At 46.8% G+C, this 26,561-nt stretch overlaps 1 protein-coding gene across 3 annotated transcripts; it reads right to left on the bottom strand.

Moving 5' to 3' along the window:
• Positions 1 to 3,281: 3,281 nt before the first annotated feature.
• On the bottom strand, positions 3,282 to 24,140 carry LOC125544021 (vacuolar cation/proton exchanger 1a). Of its 3 annotated transcripts, none has more exons than XM_087547057.1 (9): positions 23,363 to 24,140; positions 21,967 to 22,034; positions 21,812 to 21,840; positions 21,502 to 21,698; positions 20,857 to 21,372; positions 20,654 to 20,770; positions 20,342 to 20,432; positions 20,158 to 20,231; positions 3,282 to 3,531 (listed from the first exon to the last, which is right to left on the bottom strand). In XM_087547057.1, the coding sequence occupies exons 1-8, from the start codon at positions 23,663 to 23,665 to the stop codon at positions 20,164 to 20,166; spliced, it is 1,389 nt and encodes a 462-aa protein (XP_087403183.1). In that variant the 5' UTR covers positions 23,666 to 24,140; the 3' UTR covers positions 3,282 to 3,531; positions 20,158 to 20,163. The 3 variants fall into 3 exon arrangements, with proteins under 3 accessions (XP_087403183.1, XP_048563501.1, XP_087403182.1); XM_048707544.2 differs by lacking the exon at positions 3,282 to 3,531 and adding an exon at positions 19,364 to 19,677 and having other exon boundaries at positions 23,363 to 24,139; XM_087547056.1 differs by lacking the exon at positions 3,282 to 3,531 and adding an exon at positions 19,873 to 19,921.
• Between the last annotated feature and the right edge of the window lie 2,421 nt (positions 24,141 to 26,561).

Raw genomic sequence — 26,561 nt, 5'->3', positions numbered from 1 at the left:
AGAAAACAAGGGCGGCAAGAGTGGAACAAAACACTAGGCGAGAGGCCGAGCCTTCCACCCTTTACCAAGTGTATAGATGCATTAAGATAACAAGATAATATAATGATATCCCAACAAGTAAATAAATGTTCCAACAAGGAACGGCCTTCAATCTTCACCTGCAACTAGCAACGCTATAAGAGGGGCTGAGCAAAGCGGTAACATAGCCAATCAACGGTTTGCTAGGACATGGTGGGTTAGAGGTTTGACATGGCAATTTGGGAGGCTTGAAATCAAGTGGTAGGCATCGTAGCATTGGCATAGCAAAAGAGCGAGCAATCTAGCATAGCAAAGATAGTAGTGATTTCGAGGGTATGATCATCTTGCCTGCAAAGTTGTCAGAGTTGACTGGATCCTCGAAAGCAAACTCAACGGGCTCCTCATTAGCGAACTCGTCTCTCGGCTCTACCCAAACAAGACAAACAAGCAAACGGAGCACAATCAACCACGTGCAAAGCTCAAACAATATGATGCAAGGATGGTATGCTATGCGGGATGCGATGCGGAATGCATATGCAAGATTTGACAAGGGATGCATGAACCTGGCCTCAACTTCGGAATCCAAGTGTGCCACTGGAAATATGAGATGAAATCTCTTGAAAACGATATAAAGAACGCCGGAATCGGAGTTACGGTTTGGAAATGGCAACCAATACAAATATGACACCGGTCTGCGATTTACAGCAAGTAGCCATCTAAATGCAATGAGATGAACAAGATACAACACCCAAACATGGCAACAAAATACATGGCAGGGATGCATTCAAGATGCTTAACAAAATTCTAGCACTGAGCTACGGCCAATTAATCCATTAACAGGTTCAAACAAGCATGGAAAAAATGCATATGGTAAACAGATTTCAGACTTAGTGAAATTAACACTTGTCTGGAATCTCAGATCAGGTAGCACTCTTCGGAGCAACAAAACTACATGCTAAAGGACCTGAACATGGCAAAGTAAAACATGGCATGGAGCTACTCAAAGAGATTAACAAAAGTCCCTTAGTGACCTTGAGCCAAAAGGGATCAGAAAATACAATTGCAAGCATGTGAACATGGCAAAAACATAATCAGTTCTCAGACTTAGTGAAAACTGGAGCATGCTGAAACAGATATCAAGTAGGCATGTTTACGAGCTCGATGCACTCACTACGGGGCAAGTCATGATAATCTAAGAATACACCCATCAAGAATACACAAAATGCAAGCTAGACATGGCAAGAACAATAGCATAGCATGCACGGATCAACTACAACATCATCGGCAAAATCGCTAACAAGTAGACAATCTGCCCAGATTCACGAAGTAGCAAAAGTAGAGCTCGATTGACTCAAGTTAGGGTGCTCCATAATTGCAAACAAAGACATGGATGGATAGAGCACTACAAGATTAACAAAACATCCTTACTTATCATCCTCAAAAAAGGCACGGATCACTAGGAAACAACCTGAACATATGGCCATATGAGATAAACAGGTCAAGGACTTAGTGCAAATGCTAAGTCCCTGAAATGAGCGTTACCAAGTGCCTCACTTGGCAAGCTTGTGCTAGTCACCACACACATCACAAAAATACATGGGTTGCACCTCTGGAAAGATGGCAAAACCCTTAACAAAACATATGTAGAGCTCATGGGCATATCATGCACACAATAATCATGGCAAAATGACAAATATCTAAATGGAGTAGCAGATCTGACAATTATCTCAAGTAGCCCTCTTCTAACAGCATTTCGGGCATCAAGATGAACTCAAATGAAAATGATGTAATGGAATGAAATGATGTACTCTCTGAGACGAACATTTTGATATGCTATATGCCCAAAACGGAGCTACGGATGCAAAGTTATAGCATGAAGAAGATGGGCACATGAACTAGGGTTTCAGGCAAAAAGTCAACCGTCTCCGGATCTAGATCTGGCGGTTACTGTAGCTGGCCGGGTACTGTAGCACGAACTCGCCGGAGATGGAAGTTTTCGCCGGAGAAGACCGAGGCCGGCGGGGAAGGGGTCTTCGGAGATGGATCCGGCGCGAGGCGGCGCCGTGGGGGCGAGGGCGACCCGCGACGAGCGGTGCGAGGCCGGGCGGCGAGGGGCGCGCGCTCCCTACTCCGGCCGGCGAGGTCACGGCGGCCGGCCTGATGAAGCGCAGCGGAGCGGCGAGGTGAAGGCGGCGGCGCGAGGTAGAAGAAGGGCGGCGGGGCGCGGGCGCCGTTGCGGGAGAGCTCGGGCCGCGGGGGCCCTATGCGGGCCGAGCGGGCCGGCGCACGGGTGGAGGCACGGCGAAGTGGGCGCGGTGACCGGGCGAATCATAGAGCGCCACGTGGCGACGGCGGCTGAATCGGACACGTCCGGATTTTGTCCAGCGGCTGGAGGAGGAGGGGAACTAGGGTTTCACCCGTGATTTCGAATGGGGGAGATATTTATAGCATAGAGGGAGCTAGGAGAGTCCAAATAAGGTGCGGTTTTCGGCCACGCGATCGTGATCGAACACTCTAGATGATGGAGAGGGTTTTGGTGGATTTTGGGCCAAATTGGAGGGGTGTTGGGCTGCAACACACACGAGGCCTTTTCGGTCCCTCGGTTAACCGTTGGAGTATCAAACGAAGTCCAAATGGTACGAAACTTGACAGGCGGTCTACCGGTAGTAAATCAAGGCCGCTTGGCAAGTCTCGGTCCAATCCGAAAATGTTTAATCCCCACACACGAAAAAGGGCTAGAAATGACCACCGGAGGAGAATGGAGCGCCGGAATGCAAAACGGACAACGGGGAAAATGCTCGGATGCATGAGATGAACACGTATGCAAATGCAATGCACATGATGACATGATATGAGATGCATGACAATGACAACAACACATGGAGACAAAAACCCAAACCCGAGAAAATAAAATAACTTAACGCCGGAAACGGCAAGAGTTGGAGTACAAATTGGGAAAGTCATATCCGGGGTGTTACACCTCACCAGAGCGATGAAGGGACAGAGGAGTAAAAAGAATCCTACTCTCCGATATATATATAATCCTAAGACTCAAAACATTTTGTTCTAGACTCAACAACGTCAGCGATTCGATCAAGCAGGGGGCTCCTAAGTCGGGGATGGCTCTGATTACCAACTTGTAACACCCATAATGCGGCTATATCTCCCACGTGGCGGGGCACAACTTAGAGGCATAGCTGCATGGTAGGCTTGTCGCAAGAGAGGTAATATTCACACATCCCATGTACTGAACAAGAAAGGGATAAAGAGTTGGCTTACAATCGCCACTTCACACAATACATAAATAATTCATACATCATCCAAAGTACAATCAAAGGTCTGACTACGGAACCAAAATAAAGGAACACAACCCCAAATGCTAGATCCCCATCGTCCCAACTGGGCTCCACTACTGATCATTAGGAAAAGAAACATAGTAACGGCCCGAATCCTCGTCGAACTCCCACTTGAGTTCGGTAGCATCGCCTGCACTGGTATCCTCGGCACCTGCAACTGTTTGGAAGTATCTGTGAGTCACGAGGACTCAGCAATCTCACACCCGCGAGATCAAGATTATTTAAGCTTATGGGTAGGAAAAGGTAGTGAGGTGGTGCTGCAGCAAGCACTAAGCATATATGGTGGCATACATACGCAAATAAGAGCAAGAAGAGAAGCAATGCATGGTCGAGAAGCTATAAGTGATCAAGAAGTGATCCTGAAGCTACTTACGTTCAAGCATATCACAAGAACATATTCTCTTCCCGGACTCCGCCGAAAAGAGACCATCACGGCTACACACGCGGTTGATTCATTTTAATTAAGTTAAGTGTCAAGTTCCCTACAACCGGATATTAACAAATTCCCATCCGCCACATAACTGCGGGCATGGCTCTCGAAAGTTTATACCCTGCAGGCGTGTCCCAACTTAGCCCATCACAAGCTCTCACGGTCAACGAAGGACATTCCTTCTCCCGGGAAGACCAGATCTATCTTGGAATCCCGGTTACAAGACATTTCAACAATGGTAAAAACAAGACCAGCAAAGCCGCCCGATGTGCCGACAAATCCCGGTAGGAGTCGCACGGATCTCGTTCTCAGGGCACACCGGATGGGCCGGACGTCGGGTTGGCATAGACCCTGGTTGCCCAGGGGGCACCGGACATCGCCCCGTTTGGACCAACACTCAGAGGAGCACTGGCCCAAGGGTTTAAAATAAAGATGACCCTTGAGTCTGCGGAACCTAAGGGAAAAAGGCTTAGGTGGAAAATGTTAAAACCAAGGTTGGGCCTTGCTGGAGGAGTTTTATTCAAAGCAAACTGTCAAGGGGTTCGCATAACACCCAACTGCGTAAGGAACGCAAAATCAAGGAACATAACACCGGTATGACGGAAACTAGGGCGGCAAGAGTGGAAAAAAACACCAGGCATGAGGCCGAGCCTTCCACCCTTTACCAAGTATATAGATGCATTAAAGTAAATAAAATATAATAATGATATCCCACAATATCCATGTTCCAACATGGAACAAACTTCATCTTCACCTGCAACTAACAAAGCTATAAAAGGTAATGAGCAAAAGCGATAACATAGCCAAACAACGTTTTGCTAGGAAGGTGGGTTAGAGGATTTACATGGCAATATGAGAGGCATGATATAGCAATTGTTAGGTAGCGCGAAATAGCGATAGAGCGAACAACTAGCAAGCAAAGATAGAAGTGATTTTTAGGGTATGGTCATCTTGCCTGCAAAGTTCTCAGAGTTGTCGAAAGCTTGATCCTCGTTAGCGTACTCAACAGGTTTCTCGTTCATGTACTCATCTCCCGGCTCTAGCCAAGGCAAAACACAAGCAATGGAACAACAATCAATCATGGTGCAATGCACAAGCAACATGATGCAATACATGGCATGATATGCAATGCATATGCGTGCTCCGGAAGGGAAAGAATGATTAAGGCATCAACTTGGCAAACCAAGTATGCCGCTGGAAAGATGATATGATTTCGGTTGAAATCGATATAAAGATCACCGGAAACGGACGCACGGTTTGCAAATGGCAAGCATCACAAGAATGATGCAAAACTGCGATTAACAGCACGATGCCACTTAGAATGCAACAAGAAACTAAGCTACTGCACTCCAAAATAGCAACAAAGCATATGGTAGTGATATACAAGAGATGCTTGACAAAACATGAACACCGAGCTACGGCCAAATCAGACTAGAACAGGTTCAAACAAGCATGGAAAAAGTGCAAAAGATATCAACTTCACAGAGTTGGTGAAAATACTAACATGTCAAAAACAACATCAGAAAGCAATGTTTAGAGCAAGCAAACAACATGCTACAGGAACATATCATAGCAAACAAAGGCAGTGCATTATTATACTCAATGCATAAAACAAAAGTCTCTTACTGAACATGAGCCAAAAAGGCACAGAAGATATGATGGCACACATGTAAACATAGCAAGTTTTATTAACAGTTTCAGACTTTGCAAAAAAACAGAGCATGGCATAAACAGATTTATGAAGGCAACTTTGCGAGCTCGTGCCACTCACCACAAAGTATTGCATGACAAAACAAGCATACCAACAGCACGATGACATGTTCATGAAGCTAACCATGGCAAGAGCAAGTTCATAGGATGCATGGATCACTAGAAACAACCATGGCAGTATTGATTAATATGTTAACATTCTGCCAGGAACATTTTATAGCAAAAGTAGAGCAAGAACAAGACATGCTAGAGCACTCCGTAATTGCAAACAGGGGCATGGATGGATAGAGCATAACCACATGTTCAAGCACCCTTACTAAAGTATCCCAAAATAAACATGGATCTCACTGTAGCATCAAGTTTACATGGCATCAAAATAACAGCAGGAAAAGGACTTAGCAAAAAACCTAAGTCCCTGCAAACAGCAACATCACGAAGCCTAGTTTCATCCTTTTGCTAGTCACCACATAGATCACAAAAATACAAGACAAGCACCTATGTTAAGATGTCATGTTGTAGTTCAAAACACATGTAGACCTCATGCCCATATGATGCACACATCAAATGCAACAAAAATGACAAATCACCATAAACTGATAAGTACCAACTCCTAACATTTTATAGCACTCGTGCATCAATGAAAATGGCATAATAACCAACAGTAACATGCATGGAAATGCTTCTAACATGAAGATCTCAACGAGATGGACAATTTGATATATCATATGCATGATTTGGAACTACGGTCACGGAGATATAGCATGACAAAGGTAGCATCACAATATGAGGACTTTGAGGACTTAGCCAAATTTCTCACCCCGGGGAAAACTGGACGGGGGTGTCCAACTGGACGAAGCGGTGCAGAGGAGCATTTGGTTCGGCGGAGCGAGGCAGATCCGGGACTGGCCGTCCCGGCGGGCAGAGGAGGCCGGAGCGACGAGGAGAGGGTCGCCGGCGAAGATCTCTGGCGACGGTGAGCTCCGTGCAGGCGGGGAAGGTTGGAGGAGGCCGGCGTGGGGCGGGTCTGGCCCGGTAGCGAAGTGCAGGCGGTGTGCGGGCGGTGGCGTGCGGCAGCACGCGGGGCGGCGCCGGATGCGGGCGCGGCGATGGTCGACAGTGATCGCCGACGGAGGAGGCGGCCGGGCGGCGCGCGGAGCCGCGGTGGCGCGCGGGATCCGGCGGCGGTGGACGGTTGGGTCGGGAGGGCCCGACCCGTGCCGCGGCGGGTGCGGTGGAGAGTGGAGACGCGGGCGAGATGACGTGGCGCGACGGAAGTGGTCGGCGGCGGCGGCGGCTGTGGGAACGTGTCAGCTTCTGATTGGCCGAAACGCGTGGCGGCTAGCGGTGGACGCGTCCGCCGGCGGGCGGACATGTCCGGCGGCGCGGAGGGAGGTAGAAGTTAGGGTTTGACCGCGAATTTTTGAGGGGAGGTGTTTATATAGATAGAGGGAGGTAGGAATGTCCAAAAGAGGTGCGGTTTTCGCCCACACGATCGTGATCCAACGACGGAGGACATGGAGATGGTTTAGATGGGTTATTTGACTGTTTTGGAGGGGTGTTGGGCTGCAACACACAAGAGGCCTTTGTGTTTACCCGGTTAACCGTTGGAGCATCAAACAACCTCCAAATGGAACAAAATTTGACAGGTGGTCTACCGGTGGTGTACCAAGGCCACTTGACAAATCTCGTCCCATTTCGAGAACGTTTTTCTCCCGCTCACGAAAAGAGACAAGAGGGATGCGCCGGGTGCATGTGGGAGTGTCGGATTGCGAAACGAACAACAGAAAAAATGCTCGGATGCATGAGACGAACACAAATGCAAATGCGATGCACATGATGACATGATATGAAATGCATGACATGAACAAAATTCAAAATGAAAGACAAAAACCCAACCATGAAGGGAATATCATATCGCATCTCCAGAAAAGGCAAGAATCGGAGTTACAAATATGGGAAGTTACATCCGGGGCGTTACAAAGGGCTATGAATTTGATTTTTCATGATTTACTCGGTGTCATACTTGAAGTTTATATTGATGATACTGTTGTCAAATCGGATGCTTTTGAATCTCACTTGGCCGATTTGCGATTATCTTTTGAAAGAATGAAAAAGTATGGACTGAAGATGAATCCTTTGAAGTGTGCATTCGGCATGCCAGTTGGCAATTTTTTGGGTTTCATTATTCATGAAGATGGCATAGAGATTGATCCCAAAAAGATAGAGGCCATACAGAAAGTGGAGGCTCCAACTTGCAAGAGAGATATGCAAAAGTTCCTTGGCAAGGTCAATTATTTGAGAAGGTTCATAGCTAATCTGTCAGGGAAAGTTGATGCATTTATTCCTGTACTTCGGTTAAAGAATGATGTTGATTTCACTTGGGGGGCAAAACAACAAGAAGCACTTGATATGATCAAGAATTATTTGTGCGCTCCTCCGGTGATGAAAGCGCCCAAGCATAGGGAGCCCTTTAAGCTTTACATTGCAGTAGAGGAAGGTGTTATTGGTGTTGTTTTGACTCAAGAAACCAAAGAAAAAGAGCATGCTATTACATATTTGAGAGGCGCTTATTGGACGCCGAGACAAGGTATACATTTATTAAAAAATTATGTCTACGCTTATATTATGCTTGCACAAAATTGAGACACTATTTAGTGTCGAGTGCTTGCACAGTAGCTTGTCAGATCGATGTCATTAAATACATGTTGCACAGACCAATTCTTAGTGGTAGAATTGGCAAGTGGGCTTATGCTTTGATTGAATATGATTTGGCTTATGAATCTCTAAAATCCATGAAAGGCCAAATCGGTGCTAATTTTATTGTTGAACATCAGATTGATGACAAGCATGATGTTGATATAAACCTTGTCTCATTAGTAGCATGGAGATTATATTTTGATGGTTCAGTTTGTAGCAATGGCTAAGGTGTTGGTATTGTTTACATATCTCCTCATGGTGCTGTTTTTGAAGCCTTGTGTCGCTTAGAATATTTTTGCACAAACAATCAAGCCGAATATGAAGCATTATTATCGGCCTAGAGATGTTACTTGCGACAGGTGTTACACATATTAAGGCTTATGGTGATTCGTTACTAGTGGTGCAGCAAATATCCAAATTCTTTCACTTAATGTTTATCTAGACATGACAATTGGAAAGCAAATGAGTTGGCACAACAAGCATCCGGCTATCATGTTGATCATGGCATGTTTCATATTTCTCAAAGGCCTATGTCTACCCTTGCCAATATAGAGGCCGAACCAGAGCCCACTGATTCGGCCATTAACAAATTTTTTAGTGCAGGTGATCATCCCGACTGGAGGAAGCCCATTGTTGATTACTTGTGCAATTCGAGTGAAAGGGTGGACAAGGTTGTTCGACGTATGGCTTTCAAGTATAAAATGAGAGATGATGGTCTTTATCTCCGAACAGTCGACGATGTTCTTCTAAAGTGCTTGGACGAGGACCAGGCAAGATTTGCTATGGGGGAGGTACATGAAGGCATTTGTGGCACTCATCAGTCGGCTCCCAAGATGAAATGGTTATTGCGACGTCCTGGGTTTTATTGACTGACTATGATTAATGATTGCTTCAGATATTATAAGGGGTGAAGCTTGTCAAAAATTTGGTGATATTCAATTGTCTTCTGCTGCTATGTTACATCCTATTATCAAATTGTGGCCTTTCAGAGGTTGGGTTTTAGACTTCATTGGAGAAATTCATCTGTCTTCCTCAAAAGGGCATCGGTCTGTATTTGTGGCAACTGATTATTTCACTAAATGGTCTAAAGCAGTATCTCTCAAGAACATGACACATACAGAGGTAATTCAATTCATAACCGAGCACATTATTCATAGATTCGGTAGTCCTCATACGTTAACTACAGATTAAGGATCATCTTTCATGTCACACCAAGTCAGAGAGTTTGTCGAATCTTATCACATAAAGTTGCTCAATTCCTCTCCGTATTATGCCCAAGCTAATGGACAAGTTGAGTATAGCAATAAAATTTTAATCAAGCTCATGAAGAAGAAGATTGAGGATAATCCGAGGAGATGGCATGAGTTGTTGTTTGAAGCTTTATGGGCACATAGAATCTCAAGGCATGGTGCTACGAATGTGACTCCATATGAGCTAGTATATAGACAGGAGGTTGTTTTACCAGTGGAAGTAAATTTGAATGCTTTGAGAATAGTCAAACAAAATGATTTATCGTCAATAGACTTTTATAACTTGATTATAGACAATATTGATGAGGTTGCCGATAAACGTTTGGCTGCTTTGAAGGCCATAGAGAGAGATAAGTTGAGGGTGGCAAGAGCTTACAATAAGAAAGTCAAGTTGAAGAATTTTCAAGTTGGTGATCTCGTTTGGAAAGTGATTCTGCCGATTGTTCAAGAGATAGGAAATTCGGGAACTGGTCTCCAAGCTGGGAAGGTCCTTTTAGGATTACAAAAGTAGTTCCCGGGAACTCATATTTGGTGGAATCCGTACAAGAGACATTGTTACCTCGAGCTCTCAATGGCAAGTAATTGAAGAAATACCACTCATGTGTGTGGCAAGAAGCCTAAGTAGGCAATGGTTGATATACGATTATCGCCTTTAGCACAAACATGGCAGTTAATTATCGCCCTGAGAAAAATAAATGGCCGATGGAGTGTTGACATGTAACACCCCGTATGTAACCTGCCATATTTGTATTCCAACTCTTGCCATTTCCGGCACTAAGTTATGATATTTCCTCGTTGTTGGGTTTTGTCTTCGTGTTGCTTTTGCCTTTGTTATGCATCTCATATCATGTCATCATGTGCATCGCATTTGCATACGTGTTCGTCTCATGCATCCGAGCATTTTCCCCGTTGTCCGTTTTGCATTCCGGCGCTCCTATGTGTTGGAAATATGCCCTAGAGGCAATAATAAAAGGATTATTATTATATTTCCTTGTTCATGATAATTGTCTTTTATTCATGCTATAATTGTGTTATCCGGAAATCATAATACATGTGTGAATACATAGACCACAATGTATCCCTAGTGAGCCTCTAGTTGACTAGCTCGTTGATCAAAAGATAGTCATGGTTTCCTGACTATGGACATCGGATGTCATTGATAACGAGATCACATCATTAGGAGAATGATGTGATGGACAAGACCCAATCCTAAACATAGCACAAGATCGTATAGTTCGTTTGCTAGAGTTTTTCCAATGTCAAGTATCTTTTCCTTAGACCATGAGATCGTGTAACTCCCGAATACCGTAGGAGTGCTTTGGGTGTACCAAACGTCACAACGTAACTGGGTGACTATAAAGGTATACTACGGGTATCTCCGAAAGTGTCTGTTGGGTTGACACGAATCAAGACTGGGATTTGTCACTCCATATGATGGAGAGGTATCTCTGGGCCCACTCGGTAATGCATCATCATAATGAGCTCAAAGTGACCAAGTGTCTGGTCACGGGATCATGCATTACGGTACGAGTAAAGTGACTTGCCGGTAATGAGATTGAACGAGGTATTGGGATACCGACGATCGAATCTCGGGCAAGTAACGTACCGATTGACAAAGGGAATTGTATACGGGGTTGCTTGAATCCTCGACATCGTGGTTCATCCGATGAGATCATCGAGGAGCATGTGGGAGCCAACATGGGTATCCACATCCCGCTGTTGGTTATTGACCGGAGAGTCGTCTCGGTCATGTCTACATGTCTCCCGAACCCGTAGGGTCTACACACTTAAGGTTCGGTGACGCTAGGGTTGTAGAGATATGAGTATGCAGTAACCCGAAAGTTGTTCGGAGTCCCGGATGAGATCCCGGACGTCACGAGGAGTTCCGGAATGGTCCGTAGGTGAAGAATTATATATAGGAAGTGTAGTTTCGGCCATCGGGAGAGTTTCGGGGGTCAACGGTATTGTACCGGGACCACCGGAAGGGTCCCGGGGGTCCACCGGGTGGGGCCACCCATCCCGGAGGGCCCCATGGGCTGAAGTGGGGAGGGAACCAACCCATAGTGGGCTGGTGCGCCCCCCCTTGGGCCCCCCATGCGCCTAGGGTTGGGAACCCTAGGGGAGGGGGCGCCTCCACTTGCCTTGGGGGGCACTCCACCCCCTTGGCCGCCGCCCCCCTAGGAGATCCCATCTCCTAGGGCCGGCGCACCCCCCTAGGGAGCCTATATAAAGGGGGGAGGGAGGGCAGCCACACCCTGAAGTCTTGGCGCCTCCCTCTCCCCTGCTACACCTCTCCCTCTCGCAGAAGCTCGGCGAAGCCCTGCTGCGGTGACTGCTGCATCCACCACCACGCTGTCGTGCTGCTGGATCTTCATCAACCTCTCCTTCCCCCTTGCTGGATCAAGAAGGAGGAGACGTCACGCTGACCGTACGTGTGTTGAACGCGGAGGTGCCGTCCGTTCGGCGCTAGGATCTCCGGTGATTTGGATCACGACGAGTACGACTCCCTCATCCCCGTTCTTTGAACGCTTCCGCTCACGATCTACAAAGGTATGTAGATGCATCCAATCACTCGTTGCTAGATGAACTCATAGATGGATCTTGGTGAAAACGTAGAAATATTTTTTGTTTTCTACAACGTTGCCCAACAGTGGTATCAGAGCTAGGTCTATGCGTAGTTCTCTTTGCACGAGTAGAACACAATTTGTTGTGGGCGTAGATGTTGTCAACTTTCTTGCCGCTACTAGTCTTATTTTGCTTCAGCGGTATTGTGGGATGAAGCGGCCCGGACCAACCTTACACGTACGCTTACATGAGACCGGTTCCACCGACTGACGTGCACTAGTTGCATAAGGTGGCTGGCGGGTGTCTGTCTCTCCCACTTTAGTTGGAGCGGATTCGACGAAAAGGGTCCTTGTGAAGGGTAAATAGAATTTGACAAATCACGTTGTGGCTTTAACGTAGGTAAGAAAACGTTCTTGGTAGAACCCTCTTGCAGCCACGTAAAACTTGCAACAACAATTAGAGGACGTCTAACTTGTTTTTGCAGCAAGTGTTTTGTGATGTGATATGGCCAAAGTTGTGATGAATGATGAATGATATATGTGATGTATGAGATCATGTTCTTGTAATAGGAATCACGACTTGCATGTCGATGAGTATGACAACAGGCAGGAGCCATAGGAGTTGTCTTTATTTTTTGTATGACCTGCGTGTCATTGAGAAACGCCATGTAAATTACTTTACTTTATTGCTAAACGTGTTAGCCATAGTATTAGAAGTAATAGTTGGCGAGAAACTTCATGGAGACATGATGATGGAGATCATGGTGTCATGCCGGTGACAAGATGATCATGGAGCCCCAAGATGGAGATCACAGGAGCTATATGATATTGGCCATATCATGTCACTATTATTTGATTGCATGAGATGTTTATCATGTTTTTGCATCTTGTTTACTTAGAACGGCGGTAGTAAATAAGATGATCCCTCATAATAATTTCAAGAAAGTGTTTCCCCTAACTGTGCGCCGTTGCGACAGTTCGTTGTTTCGAAGCACCACGTGATGATCGGGTGTGATAGATTCCAACGTTCACATACAACGGGTGTAAGACAGATTTACACATGCAAACACTTAGGTTGACTTGACGAGCCTAGCATGTACAGACATGGCCTCGGAACACAAAAGACCGAAAGGTCGAGCATGAGTCGTATAGAAGATACGATCAACATGAAGATGTTCACCGATGTTGACTAGTCCGTCTCACGTGATGATCGGACACGGCCTAGTCAACTCGGATCATGTTATACTTAGATGACTGGAGGGATGTCTATCTAAGTAGGAGTTCATTGAATAATTTGATTAGATGAACTTAATTATCATGAACTTAGTCTAAAAAATCTTTACAACATGTCTTGTAGATCAAATGGCCAACGTTGTCCTCAACTTCAACGCGTTCCTAGAGAAAACCAAGCTGAAAGATGATGGCAGCAACTATACGGACTGGGTCCAGAACCTGAGGATCATCCTCATAGCTGCCAAGAAAGATTATGTCCTACAAGCACCGCTAGGTGAAGCACCTGCTCTCCCTGCAGAACAAGACGTTATGAACGCTTGGCAGACACGTGCTGATGATTACTCCCTCGTTCAGTGCGGCATGCTTTATAGCTTAGAACCGGGGCTCCAAAAGCGTTTTGAGAGACACGGAGCATATGAGATGTTCGAAGAGCTGAAAATGGTTTTTTAAGCTCATGCCCGGGTCGAGAGATATGAAGTCTCCGACAAGTTCTTCAGCTGTAAGATGGAGGAAAATAGTTCTGTCAGTGAGCACATACTCACAATGTCTGGGTTACATAACCGTTTGACTCAGCTAGGAGTTAATCTCCCGGATGACGCAGCCATTGACAGAATCCTTCAGTCGCTTCCACCAAGCTACAAGAGCTTTGTGATGAACTTCAATATGCAGGGGATGGAAAAGACCATTCCTGAATTATTTGCAATGCTGAAATCAGCAGAGGTAGAAGTCAAAAAGGAACATCAAGTGTTGATGGTGAATAAAACCACTAAGTTCAAGAAAGGCAAGGGTAAGAAGAACTTCAAGGACGGCAAGGGAGTTGCCGCACCCGGTAAGCAAGCTACCGGGAAGAAGCCAAAGAATGGACCCAAGCCCGAGACTGGGTGTTTTTATTGCAAGGGAAGTGGTCACTGGAAGCGAAACTGCCCCAAATACTTAGCGGACAAGAAGGCCGGCATCACGAAAGGTATATGTGATATACATGTAATTGATGTGTTCCTTACCAGTACTCGTAGTAGCTCCTGGGTATTTGATACCGGTGCGGTTGCTCACATTTGTAACTCAAAGCAGGAGCTGCGGAATAAGCGGAGACTGGCGAAGGACGAGGTGACGATGCGCATCGGGAATGGTTCCAAGGTCGATGTGATCGCCGTTGGCACGCTACCTCTACATTTACCTACGGGATTAGTTTTAAACCTCAATAATTGTTATTTAGTGCCAGCTTTGAGCATGAACATTGTATCAGGATCTCGTTTAATACGAGATGGCTACTCATTTAAATCCGAGAATAATGGTTGTTCTATTTATATGAGAGATATGTTTTATGGTCATGCTCCGATGGTGAATGGTTTATTCTTAATGAATCTCGAGCGTAATGCTACACATGTTCATAGTGTGAATACCAAAAGATGTAAGGTTGATAATGATAGTCCCACATACTTGTGGCACTACCTCCTTGGTCACATAGGTGTCAAACGCATGAAGAAGCTCCATGCAGATGGACTTTTAGAGTCTCTTGATTATGAATCATTTGACACGTGCGAACCATGCCTCATGGGTAAAATGACCAAGACTCCGTTCTCAGGAACAATGGAGCGAGCAACCAACTTATTGGAAATCATACATACTGATGTGTGCGGTCCAATGAGCGTTGAGGCTCGCGGTGGCTATCGTTATGTTCTCACCCTCACTGATGACTTGAGTAGATATGGGTATGTCTACTTAATGAAACATAAGTCTGAAACCTTTGAAAAGTTCAAGGAATTTCAGAGTGAGGTTGAGAATCAACGTGACAGGAAATTCAAGTTCTTGTGATCAGATCGTGGGGGAGAATACTTGAGTCACGAATTTGGCACACACTTAAGAAAATGTGGAATAGTTTCACAACTCAAGCCGCCTGGAACACCTCAGCGTAATGGCGTGTCCGAACGTCGTAATCGCATTCTATTAGATATGGTGCGATCTATGATGTCTCTTACCGATTTACCGCTATCATTTTGGGGCTATGCTTTAGAGACTGCCGCATTCACTTTAAATAGGGCTCCGTCGAAATCCGTTGAGACGACACCGTATGAATTATGGTTTTGGAAGAAACCTAAGCTGTCGTTTCTAAAAGTTTGGGGATGCAATGCTTATGTCAAGAAACTTCAACCTGAAAAGCTCGAACCCAAGTCGGAAAAATGTGTCTTCATAGGATACCCTAAAGAAACTATTGGGTATACCTTCTACCTCAGATCCGAAGGCAAGATCTTTGTTGCCAAGAATGGATCCTTTCTAGAGAAGGAGTTTCTCTCGAAAGAAGTAAGTGGGAGGAAAGTAGAGCTTGATGAAGTACTACCTCTTGAAGCAAAGAGTAGCGCAGCTCAGGAAAATGTTCCTGTGGTGCCTGCACCAATTAGAGAGGAAGTTAATGATGATGATCAAGATACTTCGGATCAAGCTCCTACTGAACTTCGAAGGTCCACAAGGACACATTCCGCACCAGAGTGGTACGGCAACCCTGTCTTGGAAATCATGTTGTTAGACAACGGTGAATCTTCGAACTATGAAGAAGCGATGGCGGGCCTGGATTCCGACAAATGGCTGGAAGCCATGAAATCCGAGATAGGATCCATGTATGAAAATGAAGTATGGACTTTGACTGACTTGCCCGATGATCGGCGAGCCATAGAAAATAAATGGATCTTTAAGAAGAAGACAGACGCGGATGGTAATGTGACCATCTATAAAGCTCGGCTTGTCGCTAAAGGTTATCGACAAGTTCAAGGGGTTGACTACGATGAGACTTTCTCACCTGTAGCGAAGCTGAAGTCCGTCCGAATCATGTTAGCAATTGCCGCGTTCTATGATTATGAGATATGGCAAATGGACGTCAAAACGGCATTCCTTAATGGTTTCCTTAAGGAAGAATTGTATATGATGCAGCCGGAAGGTTTTGTCGATCCTAAGAATGCTGACAAGGTGTGCAAGCTCCAACGCTCGATATATGGGCTGGTGCAAGCATCTCGGAGTTGGAACATTCGCTTTGATGAGATGATCAAAGCGTTTGGGTTTATGCAGACTTATGGAGAAGCCTGCGTTTACAAGAAAGTGAGTGGGAGCTCTATAGCATTTCTCATATTATATGTAGATGACATACTTTTGATGGGAAATGATATAGAACTTTTGGACAGCATCAAGGCCTACTTGAATAAGAGTTTTTCAATGAAGGACCTTGGAGAAGCTGCTTATATATTAGGCATCAAGATCTATAGAGATAGATCAAGACGCCTCATAGGTCTTTCACAAAGCACATACCTTGATAAGATATTGAAGAAGTTCAATATGGATCAGTCTAAGAAGGGGTTCTTGCCTGTGTTGCAAGGTGTGAAATTGAGCTCAGCTCAATGTCCGACCACGGCAGAAGATATAGAAGAGATGAGTGTCATCCCGTATGCATCAGCCATAGGGTCTATTATGTATGCCATGCTGTGCACCAGACCAGATGTAAACCTTGCCGTAAGTTTGGTAGGTAGGTACCAAAGTAATCCCGGCAAGGAACACTGGACAACGGTAAAGAATATCCTGAAGTACCTGAAAAGGACTAAGGACATGTTTCTCGTTTATGGAGGTGACGAAGAGCTCGTCGTAAAGGGTTACGTCGACGCTAGCTTCGACACAGATCTGGATGACTCTAAGTCACAAACCGGATACGTGTATATGTTGAATGGTGGAGCAGTAAGCTGGTGCAGCTGCAAGCAGAGCACCGTGGCGGGATCTACATGTGAAGCAGAGTACATGGCAGCCTCGGAGGCAGCGCATGAAGCAATTTGGGTGAAGGAGTTCATCACCGACCTGGGAGTCATACCCAATGCGTCGGGGCCGATCAAACTCTTCTGTGACAACACTGGAGCTATTGCACTTGCCAAGGAGCCCAGGTTTCACAAGAAGACCAGGCACATCAAGCATCGCTTCAACTCCATTCGTTAAAATGTTCAAGATGGAGACATAGATATTTGTAAATTACATACGGATCTGAATGTCGCAGATCCGTTGACTAAACCTCTCCCTAGGGCAAAACATGATCAACACCAGAACACTATGGATGTTCGATTCATCTAGATTATTGACTCTAGTGCAAGTGGGAGACTGTTGGAAATATGCCCTAGAGGCAATAATAAAAGGATTATTATTATATTTCCTTGTTCATGATAATTGTTTTTTATTCATGCTATAATTGTGTTATCCAGAAATCGTAATACATTGTGAATACATAGACCACAATGTGTCCCTAGTGAGCCTCTAGTTGACTAGCTCGTTGATCAAAAGATAGTCATGGTTTCCTGACTATGAACATCGGATGTCATTGATAACGAGATCACATCATTAGGAGAATGATGTGATGGACAAGACCCAATCCTAAACATAGCACAAGATCGTATAGTTCGTTTGCTAGAGTTTTTCCAATGTCAAGTATCTTTTCCTTAGACCATGAGATCGTGTAACTCCCGGATACCGTAGGAGTGCTTTGGGTGTACCAAATGTCACAACGTAACTGGGTGACTATAAAGGTATACTACAGGTATCTCCGAAAGTGTCTGTTGGGTTGACACGGATCAAGACTGGGATTTGTCACTCCATATGACGGAGAGGTATCTCTGGGCCCACTCGGTAATGCATCATCATAATGAGCTCAAAGTGACCAAGTGTCTGGTCACGGGATCATGCATTACGGTACGAGTAAAGTGACTTGCCGGTAACGAGATTGAACGAGGTATTGGGATACCGACGATCGAATCTCGGGCAAGTAACGTACCGATTGACAAAGGAAATTGTATACGGGGTTGCTTGAATCCTCGATGTCGTGGTTCATCCGATGAGATCATCGAGGAGCATGTGGAAGCCAACATGGGTATCCAGATCCCGCTGTTGGTTATTGACCAGAGAGTCGTCTCGTCATGTCTACATGTCTCCTGAACCCGTAGGGTCTACACACTTAAGGTTCGGTGACGCTAGGGTTGTAGAGATATGAGTATGCAGTAACCCGAAAGTTGTTCGGAGTCCCGGATGAGATCCCGGACGTCACGAGGAGTTCCGGAATGGTCCGGAGGTGAAGAATTATATATAGGAAGTGCAGTTTCGGCCATCGAGAGAGTTTCGGAGGTCAACGGTATTGTACCGGGACCACCGGAAGGGTCCCGGGGGTCCACCGGGTGGGGCCACCCATCCCGGAGGGCCCCATGGGCTGAAGTGGGGAGGGAACCAGCCCATAGTGGGCTGGTGCACCCCCCTTGGGCCCCCCATGCGCCTAGGGTTGGGAACCCTAGGGGAGGGGGCGCCTCCACTTGCCTTGGGGGGCACTCCACCCCCTTGGCCGCCGCCCCCCTAGGAGATCCCATCTCCTAGGGCCGGCGCACCCCCCTAGGGGGCCTATATAAAGTGGGGGGAGGGAGGGCAGCCACACCCTGAAGTCTTGGCGCCTCCCTCTCCCCTGCTACACCTCTCCCTCCCGCAGAAGCTCGGCGAAGCCCTGCTGCGGTGACTGCTGCATTCACCACCACGCCGTCGTGCTGCTGGATCTTCATCAACCTCTCCTTTCCCCTTGCTGGATCAAGAAGGAGAAAACGTCACGCTAACCGTACGTGTGTTGAACGCGGAGGTGTCGTCCGTTCGGCGCTAGGATCTCCGGTGATTTGAATCACGACGAGTACGACTCCCTCATCCCCGTTCTTTGAACGCTTCCGCTCGCGATCTACAAAGGTATGTAGATGCATCCAATCACTCGTTGCTAGATGAACTCATAGATGGATCTTGGTGAAAACGTAGAAAAAAAATTTGTTTTCTGCAACGTTTCCCAACACTATGTCCTCCGGTGTCTCCTTTTATCTCTTTTCGTGTGCGCAGTAGCGGAGGCAGGGGGTGCTAGCAGAGGCCCGGCCCAGGTCAACATACAGATTTTGCCACTACACGAGGGATTATCTGCTGCTAATATTGTGTATTTATGATGATTTTGCTGGCTTTGGCCCTTCCCAACATTATTTAACATCAGTTGGCTGGCTCCGCCACTGTCTGCATCATTGCATAGATCATATTGATCTGCGTAACTGTAACAACCCACTGATGCCGATGTATACATATGGCTAGACGCATATGAGCTAGGCTTATTGCACGACGAACAACCTAGACAATATACAAGAAGCAATAAAAATAGCTAGCACTACGTACGATTCGAGAAAATAAAGAAAATATCTGGTACAATTGCATGCTTTTCTGGCAACAACTAATCAAGCGATTCCTTTTGGATGGGGACTCTTGACACGGGGAATTCTCTTCCTGAATCTTCCTTGGCACAGTTATGCCCCGATATGATAGACAGAATTTGGTGGCTTCAGGCTAACACCTCGTTCGCTGTCTTGCACGCATGCCAGTTTGCTGAGGCAGCCCTGGAGAACAATTGGACGAAAACAAAGCTGAAATGATTAATTGATTGGTGCAACCCTCGTGGCTGACAAAATGCTATCCTAGCGAGCGTTTGTTTCGGCGACGATGCTTTTCATAAACGCGCTTCCCGATACAGCCCTTCACGAAATTGAAACCGCCCGAATTCGCCGGGGTTGGAAATCGGGACTCGGCCGAAGTGACCAAACGATCCACGTTTTACGCAAGAATATCCGGAAGCGGCGCTTCCTGAATACGATACAGCAGAAACATTACCGGCGTGGTACCAAACGCGTCGATAGTGTAGTCTTAACGTATTAAGATTTATCTCCACACATGAGCAATCAATCTCTGAATCAGACACGACACCTAACTAAATCACACCAGCTGTTACAAAATCATCTTGGTCAAAATAATCAAAGATATCTCGCCCTTCTTAAATGAAGAGTCTTCGGGTTAGCTGGGACAAGATAATGCAAGCTTACCAGTACTTATGCGACCTGGACAATCATGGGACCCGTTGGGACATCCAGCAGCGTGCCGTTGCCGTTCGCGTGATCTGTCAAAGAAGAGAATATATTCTCAAAGTGGAACCGAAACAAGAAGTGGACTGCACACCAATCGCAAATAAACAGATCTTGATTTGTTACTGTCGTCAAGGAAACGTACGTGCTGGTTGTCTCGTAACAAAGAAGCAAGCGCCGATAACAATGTAGCATAGGAGGAGGAGGACTCCCTTGAGGTAATGTGACGTTCCATCCTTCAAATCAAAATCACTGGATTAATTAGGACCGTTTTTTTTTTGTATTTTCTGGCAGCAAGACAGCAAGATCGCAACCAAATCACAACATGTAGTTAGGAAATCCCTTTTGTCTCAATTGGAAATCGACTTCCTTTCTTTAGTTTATGTGGTTAAAATTCCCTCACCGACGAATGTTTGTCTGAATGATGACTGAATGATGACTGAATGATGATTTTTACCTGGAGGGTGAAGGCCGTCACTAGCACCGAGATGAAGAGAGAGCCAGTCTCTAGCAGCTTGAAGTCGAGATCCATCTGAATCCCCATGATCCAAGCGACAAGGACACTCAATGGCACCTACCAACACAGTGCAGATTCATCATGCATGATTTGGCTGGTTGAAGCGAAGGAGACAACCAAGGGAAGGGAGTTAATGTACCCACCACGAACATGGAGATCTGGGTAGCCGACCCCAAGGCAACACCGAGGGTGATGTCCAGCTTGTTCTTCAGGGCGAAGATCACGGCTCCGGCGTGCTCCGCCGCGTTACCAACGATGGGGAGCAGGATGATGCTGATGAAGCTCACCGAGAGACCCCACGACTGCGAGGTCGGCTCGATGGTGCCGACAACGTACTCGGAGAGCACGGCGATTATGATGGTCATGAGGATGAGCCAGAAGAGCGCGCTCCCAAAGCCGAGGACCGCCTCTTCCTCATCATCATCGCCGCCCTCAATCTCCTGCGGCTCGAAGAGCTGGCGATGCGTCTTGAGCTGGAAGAAGAGGTAGGCGACGTAGGCGAGGAGCATGATGAAACTGCAGGCCCTTGAGAGCTCCAGCACCGTGGTGTCAGTGGCGACAGCATGCTCCCCGGAGCTGACGGCGTAACGCAGCAGCAGCGGCAGAGACTGGCACAGCACGCCCAGGGTGAGCAGACCCGTGCTCACGTCCGCTTGTTTCTGCATGCGCATACGTAGTCGTGGGTGAAGCTAGTCAGTCTAAAATTAGGCGTTGCAACTTGCAATCTGGTGCTGAGATTGAGAAATGCATGCATGCTCTAATATAATATAATGGAGCCGGGTACGTACCCGGTCGTAGGGCTGGTCGGCCCCGAGGTTTTTGATGCCGCCACAGAAGAGCGAGGTGCCAAGGACGAGAAGCAGGTTGGAGAGCACGGAGCCGAGCAGCGAGCATTTCACCACCTCGATCTTCCCTTGCACCAGCGCGAACACGGCGATGATGAGCTCCGTTGCGTTGCCGCACGTCGCGTTCAGGAGCCCGCCAACTGCAAACCACAAGTCGAGTAATTAACAACACATAGATGTTTCCGGCCGGCGAGACAGAAATACTGCGTAGTAGTAGAATATACGTAGTTTGGGGTGGATCCGCGTTACTTACTAGTGGGGCCAGTGTAGAGCGCAATCTGCCTACAAGAATTACCACACCAGAAAATGAAAAGGTTTCACGTTAAAGCATTTCCAGAACTGACACAGAGCTACAGTTAAAGCATCCCGTAAAAGGGAATTTGGGTAGCAAGAGGAGCAAATGCTTACTCTGTGAGGAAGCTGACCCGCTCAGCCAGAGGAATGAGGCCGATTAGACTAAGCGCGAACACCCATACCTGCCGATTCAGATCCACTTTAAATTCCACTTTGCCAGAAATAGAAATAAAATTATAACACATCAACACTTGCTGGCTACTTACGACAATATGCACAAGTTTTAGATTTTGTGTTAGCACCAAAATTGAGACTAAATTGCGGGAGCATTTCACAAATTAGTGTGCCTTGCACTCTTGACTTTGGCTTCCGGCCATAGTCTTCTTCAATATACAAGGGCACATGTTCATGTGTACTAGCATCAGATTATCCACGTCAAGCTCGTGAGGCTATACTCCACCGGGCTGATCACAAATGCCAACTCGTGAACACCCAAGAGCAAGCAGGGATGTTTCCGTCATCGTCTTTAGCCACTGTGCCCGCACGACTTTTGTCGTCTACTCTTGTCTTGGCGGTGCACATTTGGCTGTTAGTCGCAGCAAGGTTTACGAGATGGCACTCCCTCCGTGAAGTACACCATCTTTCTAGAGTACTCCAGGGCGTGCAGCCCTACGTTTTGGTAAAACTGCCATGGCCCAACGCTAGAGACGAGGAGTGAGGTGAAACTTCTCTCCCGTGATCGATTGGCAGATGGTGCGTGCTCCAAACCAGTGCCCGCAACCTTCAAATATGGCGGCTCACGGGTATGATATGAAGCGCCGTTCATAAATTATGGCGACTTGAGGCCGTAGAGCGATTCTATTAAAGTGCCATTTTGACGCAAAATCATAATATTAACGGTTATTATGACGATTAGACTAATATAAACGATCACCACTACTAATTAACGAGCAAGACACAATCTCATTGTCATTGATTCAATAGATGATCTCACATGCGTATAATCGTTAATCAAGATTTAGAAACGCAGTCGACTTGATCAGTGCCTTGCTTTTACAACCTGACGACCGATGGTTTTGGCCACGGAGAGCATATGTAGAGGTTGTCACCACTCACCAAGAGGGCACACCATTTAAAACTCGAATTTGTTTGCCACTTTGTACATCCGTCGCACATAAACGTGGACAGATGAGTTCCAGGGAAAGTAGTACAGCTCTCGTGCGTGCCAGTTTGTGTGCAGTGCCCCATGTGTCCGTAACATGACGTGGCCAATTGAGGTATACTGATAGAGGACAGCGCGCAAGGTTCAATTGTGATTAAGCATCCGCAGAGAGGCAGTGTTGGATAGTAGTGATCTCAATCTGGCACCTGATCACCAGTGTTTGGAAGCGAAAGAGAAAAGCAATGGAATAAATCCAAGGGGATGGTCAAACCGAACCGAGGATCATGAATAGTAGCATGCATGTAGGAACAAAAAGAAAAAAAAACAGTGTATATATGGTGAATTTACCTGGCCGAAGCGGAAACACTGCGCGGCGACGGCGAGCGGCACCGCGATGAAGAGGACGGCGAGCTTGGTGCCGAGGAGGACCTCCTGGAGATTGGCGAGCACGGGGCGCAGCGAGGCCACGGGGACCTTGCGCACCAGCGTGGCGTCCGACTTCTTCCGCAGCGACGAGGAAGACATGCCGTGCGCCGTCCGGGCGAGGCCGCTGTGGCCGTGCGCGTGGCCGCCGTGCCGCGAGGGAAGCCGCCCGGACTCCTTCCTCGTGGGCGCGCCGGCCTCCATCGTCACCGCGGACTGGCTATCCATGGTCAGGTTAGATCGATCGATCTGGACTCTGACTCTACCTGTGCTGCTCGTGCGGCGCCACGACGAGAGCTGTCTCTGCCTATTCGGCGCGCTTACGAACCTCGTGCTGTATTCTGTGCGAGACACCAAGAGGAGGTGGAGCACATATTTATGTGGGAGGAAGAAGGGTGGGCATAAGAGCAATTATTCCCGGAGGAATGAATTATTGACCCATCCCTCCATGTTACAGCCAGCGTCCAGCTCCAGCATCACAATGATAAGATCTCCTTGATGATCTTGAGAGAAAAATATGTGTGCATATATATCGAGATAGTGAGACTGGTAGAGATTAGAGATCGTTTTTCCGAAGTAAGACGAAGAAGAAGAAAAAGGATTGTAATATGGTTTAAATGGATGGGATCGACGTGTGTAGATGGATCTAAGAAGGGAAAGGGAAAGGGGATTTTGATTTCCCTTAACCGGCTTCAATGCGACGATGCCTCTACATACGGTGGAGTTTTGAGCAGTTATGATTCGCGGGAGGGGGGTACACCAGGGAAGCTTCCGCGAAGCTTCCCAAGCCTGCGTTGCCCTGCCGTCGTACGCTACGCCACGTCTGAATGCCTGGTTCGTGTCCGGTTGCACGTTGGCTATTTCGACCGGGGGGTATCGGCCAGATGCCAACATGGCGTTTCCCCGCTGGGCCGAGCGCAGAGGTGAGGACGGATCATATTTATGAGCATGATGCATCATCATTCACATGGCCATATGGGTATCGAATTTGGATTGACTGACCACGATGGCTTTGCCTGGCTACACTCAAAAAACAATGACCGCGATGGCTCGCTGCCCCGGCAAATCTTCTCACCGCTTTCTGACCGTACGGACGCGGTGTTTACGCGCTGCGATGGATTTTTTTCTTTCGGACTAGTAATAATGTATGTGCAATGCACGTTTATATTAGATAGGGTATTAGTTACACGTTATATTAGGTAAAATATATCTGTTGTAAGTTGGTATTTGGTAAGATATCATTACTTTTTTCACGAAAATGATAGAATATTAATTGCATGGCAGATTTCATGGGATAACGTTGAGTCAAACGTGTTTATAATCAATGGTAGTGATGGGTAATTAAAGCGTTAAACGTGTTTGATGCTTAACATTGAAGCGATTTGAACCGTTAAATAATATGATTTGACCGTTGAGATGATTTGAATCTACCCCTTCGGGTCTTTTTATATTGGTATAAATGATAAATCCCAAACATTCGAGTTTTAAGCACGGCAACCTGAGCGTCTTATATACCAATTTTAGTTTACACAAGGTTGGAAAACATGACAACTTTTTAATAAAAAATGAACTTGGACAAAGTTTCCATGTATTAACAACTAAAGTTGTCACCTCGAGTCAACTAAAATTGCCATGGAAAATCATTCAGGATGATATGCTTAAAATCCGAACGTCCGGGATTTATTGAGGTCTTTTCTTTTCTTGATTTGACAGAAAAGGTGGGAGCATTGCCCATTTTCTTTTTTATTTGAAAACTTCCCATCGTATTCTTTTTCAATCATTGCAAGAGAACAAATTTTTTTTCAAGAGTACGCCAAGTGTACCTTAGCTTTATAGAAGAAGAAGCAAAATATTTACAAGAGATTACAATCAGCGGTCACCCACACAAGTGTCCACTCTCCCACACTCCTAAGTTATTACGTGATTACTCGCAAAAATGTAACACTCCGCTCCTACTTGCCAGCGCGTGCTCTTTGAAGATGATCCCAACTGTGCCTAACTCGTTCCTGACGTCGCTCCTGCCGAACACTCTACCATTCCTTTGCTTCCAACACCAGCATATGAGAATCATAAAGGAGTCAAAGTCCTTACGCATTGGTTTAGGGATTGCGTTCCGGGCCGTCATCCACGAACCTTGCACTGAGTCATTGCCCGCCGGCAGTAGTGCTTGGTTGATGCCGGTCTTGGCGAAGCAGATGTACCACACCTGCCTGGCAAACACGCACTGCAAGACAATGTGGTTCATCGTGTCCTCTTCCTGCTCACAGAGGAAGCAAGGCGATGTCACGTCTTGCAGACCGTGTCTGGCTCTCTTGTCGGACGTCCATAGTCTGTATTGCAACACTAACCACATGAATATTTGGCAGGTCAGGGGTGCTTTGCAATTCCATATCGCTGTGGCCGGTTGGAATTTGATTCCTCCTTCACACATCATCCTGTAAGCCGAGGCAGCCGAGTAGGTGCCCGAGGTGTTCCAAACCCAGATCGGCTTATCATCCACTCCCTGAGTAAGTTGGATGCCAATCAATGCCTCCCATAGCCTGATGAATTGGGCCAACTCCTCATTTTCCAATTCTCCGACGACTTCATTCATCCAGTCGTGAAGGTATAGTCCATCCTTCACCGTGCGCCTGTTAATCTGCCAGGTTCTGACCTTGGCCACAAGGAGCGGTGCCATTTCCTGAACACGGGAGCCACCAATCTGTCTTTCTAGAATAAAGTTTTCGAGCCGTCTCTTATGTGTCAAGTCACCAAGCTGCCGAATGCCGTCAAGGCGCCCTTGTCCCCGATCACCTGTAACCCCTGCCATGGTCGTGAGTCATCTGTCCTCTGTAACCATTCCCATTGCAGCCGGAGTGCGATGCCATGCTTGTGTAGATCAATGACGCCCAACCCGCCTAGGTGCTTAGGCCGGCACACCCTCAACCATGCGACTATTGACACACAAACACGTCACATGTACCCTCGACGTCGGGGGTAATGCACCGCAGCTCACGTCGAAGGAGATCCGACCGACAGCGCGATACGCAAGAAAGTCGGCGGGCGCCTTTGAGACCCGACACCCTGCATGCTCGGGAGGGACCCCGTCAAGGAGTGCGACGGCTATGGGCTGCCCTAGGTCAAT

This window comes from Triticum urartu, chromosome 3A, assembly GCF_056163025.1.
Source record: "Triticum urartu cultivar PI428250 chromosome 3A, HENAU_Tu73, whole genome shotgun sequence".
NCBI classification, from domain to species: domain Eukaryota; kingdom Viridiplantae; phylum Streptophyta; class Magnoliopsida; order Poales; family Poaceae; genus Triticum; species Triticum urartu.
This window is presented reverse-complemented; position numbering and strand designations above follow the sequence as displayed.

Coding starts and splice junctions, on each gene's coding strand:
- LOC125544021 (XM_087547057.1), bottom strand. CDS start 23,665: ATGGATAGCCAGTCCGCGGTGACGATGGAGGCCGGCGCGCCCACGAGG. Junction 21,841..21,966: donor CGGGTCAGCTTCCTCACAGA/GTAAGCATTTGC, acceptor TAATTCTTGTAG/GCAGATTGCGCTCTACACTG. Junction 20,433..20,653: donor TGACGGCCTTCACCCTCCAG/GTAAAAATCATC, acceptor TTTGATTTGAAG/GATGGAACGTCACATTACCT.